We start from the raw sequence: 6,000 nt of genomic DNA, 5'->3' as shown, positions 1-6,000 counted from the left end.
TCACCCTATCACCTTTTAGGTGATAGAGAGAGCGCTCTCTATGATAGAGAGAGCTCTCTCTTTCACCACCGCGGTGATAAGGTGACCACCGAAAATGGTAGCATGCGCCCCCCTTTACTTAACACAATGGTAAGGAACTCCTGAAGTATCACTGATCAACACATCAATAGCAGAGACATCAGTTCAGAGAGTGAGACATGGCTCCACTCCGTCTGTGTCCCTTCAATTTAACTAAATCAATCAGAATGAGTTTGTATATTTAGTTAGTTAGTTTAGACTTCCTAATCCATGTTTAATAGATACTTTTAGTCCTGGATATACCATACAAGATAGGTTTTCTTGGGTTTTAAATCCTCTTAGCAGACCTTGTATTGACTGTACTGAACTTGTATTGAACTGTACTCCTGTGCTTCTTTTTGCAAACTGCTAATAAAGTATTCAATCAATCAAAGATAGACTTCTTCTAGAGCGCAATAAAACAGCAGAGAAACAGCTACCTCTACTGTCACACAATGTAATAGGTTGTTAGGTTGATGTGGCACTGTGAAAACGAAAGTAAAGTATCCCATTCCCAGTCTAATCAAAACCACACTCTACTCATGAGACTACGACGAAGGAGCAGGAATATGGCGTATCACTCTGTCTCACATTTTCCCTCCCAACTCAGTGTCAGGATTTATTGTAACATTTTCCTGATAATCTGGGCCAGCTGTTACAACACATCTGTGACAGGTAATGTTAAGTTATATGTGACGTGATGATACAATAACATTTATTTGCAAGTGGAGTTACGTGCAGGGAAGAAGGAAGGGAGGGGCTGCTAGTTTCACCCCAGGATGAAGTTGTAGCATTGGTGGTGCAAAAAAAATGGAACAAAAATAGGTGCTCAAAATGTGTTTATTGGTATGATTATTATTATTATTATTTTTACAATGTAAGAGGGTTCCATCTTATATGTCTTTAATATTTGTGACACCATTTTATAATACACATAATTATTTTCATAAATCTTGAGACAAATCATATTTAAACTCAAGATTTATGAAAATAATCATGTGTATGTGTATTATAAAATTATGGCACAAATATTAAAAACAAAAGATGGAACCATCTTCCATTGTAAAAAATATAAATACAATTAATAATAATTAAAGCGGCAAGAAGCGATGAATGGGCCCTCGCACCTCTGTCCACACTAGGGACAAATATCAACCAATTAGAGCCCAGAGAAGAGCTAAGCAACTCTAAAGGTCTTAACAGATGGGAGCGGTGGATGTGGGCGTTACCGCTCAGATCAGCGGGGATCATTGTTGTTTTGTCCTCCTGCGTGGTGCGTGGAAAAGAAAAGCTCACCACAATCCAGCTCTTGCCGCCCGCATGCACGTGCACAAACGAGCACGAGCGCGAGAATTTCACGGGACCGCGCCCGCTCGCCTCACCGCACCTCAACTTCTCTGTGCGTCCCAAATAATCACCGCCTCTCATTGAGAATGACCGGCCGCTGACCATCTGATTTTAATGAAGGACAAGGATTTTCAACCGAGTCCAGTGAGGTGACTCATGAATCTGTATGCAGAGCCGTCTGGGAGAAATGCGGGGCCCGGTGCGGAGTTGGCGATGCGTGGAGTACCCGCGCGCGATTATTTTGCGGTTTCTGTCGGATATATCCGAGTTTTGGGTGGTTATTTGCGGTTATTTTTGCCCTCAAAACATTAAGTTGGGTGTCATGTTAACCCCATATTAAATTCTGCTGGTTTCCCGTTTTTTTGCGAGGCCCCCCCCAGCGCGGGGCCCCGTGCGGCCGCACCGTTCGCACCACCCTTCATGCGGCCCTGTCTGTATGACAAACTGTTCAAAACGTATGGCAAAGGATAGCAGGGCTGTGCAGAGAGCCGATTTTTGGGGTGGTCTTTTTGTGGGTGTCCCCCGTGCCATTTCACACCAGAAATGTAGTACGTTGGATGTCTATACAGGTATACAGGATAGGTGGGCACTAGGGACATCTGGGCACCTCGATGTAAAATTGGCTATTTTTGTCCAAAATATAAAAAAATAATAATCATCTTACCAAAAACACAGTGGCCTAGCCATAAATGTATACTAATGGACTCCTAATTAGTGTTTAACACCGGGAATTCGTTTTTTTTTACCATCCCGGGAATTCACTTCGGTTCCCGGGCTTCCCGTTTTTTTTTTCTTGTTAGAAATGAATACTAATTAGTAGAAAGGCCTATCTACAGCGTGGAGGAATTACTATTATAATTAGGCAAGTTACTTGCCGCGTTGCCGACCAGGGCAGGGTCCCATCGTCCCGTTGTGAACCAATATGGGACGCACTGAATGTAACAGTAATGAACAAAATAAAACACAAGTGGCCGTGATGCCCCATGCCTGCCCTGCGCAGTGCGCACGCTGATTTCACTGTTTCCTCTGCTGTCAATATGGTAGACACCAGTTGACTAGTTCAGATTCAACATCAACAAGTGAAACGCTGCATAAACAGTAGGTAGGTTTGATCGAGCCTATATTCCAGCTTAAAATGCGCGCAAGCGAAGCAATGCTTTTGATAGAGAGAGAGGACAGACCGGAGAGCTGGAGAGAGAGAGAGAGCAGAGCGCGTGCGAGAGAGAGAGAGAGAGAGAGAGAGAGAGAGAGAGGGAGGGAGGGAGGGAGGGAGAGAGAGAGAGAAAGTATTAGACCCATGTAGTCCGATTTTTTTTATCATCATTAATGTAGCCTACCCTACCTACACTTGCATTTTAGAACGTTCAAACTACCATTTTACTAGAACTACCCAGTAGAACAAGTGAACAGCACAACAGCTGTCTGTCTCATTGATTGTCAGTGGCAGCGCATGCATGTGCACATCAAGATCACACTACAAAACCCCACATTTGATCAACAACAAAATATAGATTAATAGACAACATACAGCCAACATCCCAAAATGGAGTCTTATAATATCCAGCAAGTAGCCTAATATAAATTAATAACTGCAAACAAATGACAAGTTTAGGCTATCAAATCAATATCCTACAAAAGTAGAGATAAGCTGTGACCTCACCGGCGCTCTGATGGACAATAAATAAATAATCCCTTTGCAAATTCTCTTGTCAATAATAATACAAATGGAACGTTTATTTCAGCAGCTAGAGTTTGACATTGTTTGAGTGCGTTTTGAGCGCAGCTCCTCGTTTAAGTTAATTGTCTTCACCGCTGCTGCGCAACAGGGCAGATCTCCACCAGGGCAGGGCACTATAGGCTATTATATTTATCTGATTTTAAAAAATCAACTTAAGTCATTATTAGTGCAAGTTCATAGGTGGACACAATAGGGACATTTGGGCACCTCGGTATAAAATTGGCTATTTAAGTATCTACATATAAATGCATTTTAGTGGGCACTTTTTTTTTTTTTTTACCCTTTAATAGGAATTCCCGGGAAGCCCGGGAAAAGGTCTGAAAATTCCCGGGAATTAAAATTAGCTATTTCCCGGAAAATGTTAAACCCTACTCCTAATGTGGGTCCTAATAGGGTCTATTCCAATGTGCTGCACATTTTAAAACAATAATATGTCTGCATATGATGCGGGAGATTTGTGGTATTGTATGTTGTACCCGTACATGATTGCATCATGTGAGGACAACAAGACAACAAGATTCCCTGAAAATGTCAAAACATCCGTTCAATCGTTTGCAGGATACTAGTATTTTGATTTTTTAAGACAATGGATTAATGGAGTGTATGAGGTGTGTCAGACAATGAAACAATTAAAGTCAACGGTATGCGAGCAGTGTTGGAAAGAAACTAAATTAACTTTTTCCAGTAACTAGTAAACTAGTAAACTAATTACTTTCACATTTTGAGTAATACATATTACAGTTACTATTTTCCAAAAGTAACAAGTTAGTATTTTCACAAGACTTGGTGGTACTGGGGGCTTGAGTGTCTAGACTTTGTTTGATTTCATTCCGTGGTCGTGTGTTTGGTCCGTTGATATAATGTTCAAATGGATATAAATGTCAAATACAGTACACTGTTTTGAACAACATTAATAGGCTATTTGAAACGTCATTTTGTTATAGCCTAAATTATTTGGTTCCCAAATTCTGTCAGAAACCATGTGTTGCTGAGGGAGTCTTTTTCCAGAATTACTGTCGTTGAACTGAAGCACTTGTAGGCTTGGGTTATGCTCAGTGGATTATTTACCAAAGCCTGACCCAGGTTTTGTTTGGCAAGTAGATAGAGTACAGAAGTCCTGACATCACTTGTCCACCCCCTGGGTCGTAAAGTAATTTCTCTATGGAGAATAACATTGTTATGCTAATGTGAATATTTTGGATTGCATTGAAATGCACTGGCTGGCTGGCAGCTGGCAGCTCAGCTGGCTGGCACATGTTTAGCACTTTGTTTGGAGCTTAACTGCTTTAATGCCTCTATCGGCTTTGATCGGGACATTCCAATCACGGGTAAATTCACCGATCCGATCACCATCGTATGGAGAAGTATTGTCTCTCGGTAAAACACAGTTGAATGGGGAAGTATTCTCCCCCGGTAAAACACAGTCGTATAGAGAAGTATACTCTCTCTGTAACACACTGTATTTTCTAGGCTGCAGCTATAACTCCCTGCCCCCTCCCCCCTCTACACACACACACACGCACGCACGCACGCACGCACGCACACACACACACACACACACACACACACACACACACACAGTGCCACCATAGACAGAGGGAGACGCAGGAGGAGTATATCAAATATAGGTCTACTATAACCTTTGTTGCTGTTGTCATCTGTTGTCATCTCAAATTAACAAACCAAACTAAAATCCACGATTTTAGAGTGTTGCTCCAACTTCCTTGGATTAGGAGTGACCTCTTGTGTTTTCAACACAATGCACATATTATTGCCATTGAGTCAGCTATGCAACGCATTTGACCACATAGGCAATCAACAGCACTAATTAATGGCAGCTGTGAATGTGTGTGTGTGTGTGTGTGTGTGTGTGTGTGTGTGTGTGTGTGTGTGTGTGTGTGTGTGTGTGTGTGTGTGTGTGTGTGTGTGTGTGTGTATAATATCCAACTGAATGTTTTCTGTATTGTAGATATCAAGTAATTCCCTGTAGAGCAGGGGTCTTCAACAGGGGGTCCTCAGAGTTACTACAGGGGGGTCTCCAAATCCTTGTGTGATAGGACCTTTTTATTTTATTTACATTAACCACATGAACCCTAATATCCCTCTATTCTGAGGGGAACTTTAGAAGAGGTAGAGTGTAGAGGGAAAAAGAGCAGACCAAGTACCAAGCCTATAGGGTCAACTTTACTAAGTACTGAGAGTTTTAAATGTCTGATAAATACACTGATCACAGTGCTGTCAAACAAGTCTATGACGCTATTTATGAAATCTATGAAAAGGTTTCATCTGCAACACAAATGTTATACAATATGTAGTGGGGGTCCCTGCTTCATCTCTCCCTAAGGGGGCCTTGACCTGAAAAACCTTGGAGACCCCTGCTGTAGAGTGTACTCAGAGTAGACCCTCTCCCTCATGCTAAACTTAAATGACAACTAGGCCAAATGAATGCAAGCCAATGTTCAGAGGCATTGTCAGTATTTGTCTTAAAGGGATATTTCACTTTAAAAATTGGTTAATTTTATTGTCTACTCAGGCTTTTGGGAGCACCCCAGACAGTTTTTAAGTTGCCTTATTCAGTATTTAGATATTTGATATTCATTTTATCAGACACGCCCCCTCCCTATACAAACCCATTGATAACTTCAGAACTCCATTTTAACCATGTGAGATTCATTGAAAACACACGTCCTTTGTTCTGGAGACTGATATTGTTCTTCTAATATGTGAGGAGACCGTGTTTTTTCAATTACTTTTTTCATTTATTTTAAATATTTTTTTGGGAAAATGAAAAAAAAAAATAATAATAAAAAATAGTTACGAACAATTCTGCCTTTTAAGAACGTTTCTTGAATCTGACT

General features: G+C 41.1%; 1 protein-coding gene across 1 annotated transcript in view; it reads left to right on the top strand.

The window, feature by feature from the left end:
• Positions 1 to 607: 607 nt before the first annotated feature.
• Positions 608 to 6,000, top strand: part of LOC311039069 (uncharacterized protein) — a gene marked incomplete at its 3' end in the record, with an annotated part of 83,182 nt that continues 77,789 nt past the window's right edge. The window contains exon 1 of the mRNA XM_084048711.1: positions 608 to 732. Coding sequence (XP_083904837.1) covers positions 627 to 732 — 106 coding nt within the window. The 5' untranslated portion in view covers positions 608 to 626. The remainder of the gene's footprint in view (positions 733 to 6,000) is intronic.

The sequence above is a fragment of the Gymnoscopelus microlampas genome, assembly GCF_963454915.1.
Source record: "Gymnoscopelus microlampas genome assembly, chromosome: 22".
NCBI classification, from domain to species: domain Eukaryota; kingdom Metazoa; phylum Chordata; class Actinopteri; order Myctophiformes; family Myctophidae; genus Gymnoscopelus; species Gymnoscopelus microlampas.
Note: the sequence above shows the minus strand (reverse complement) of the source record. Positions and strands in the feature narration are given on the sequence as shown.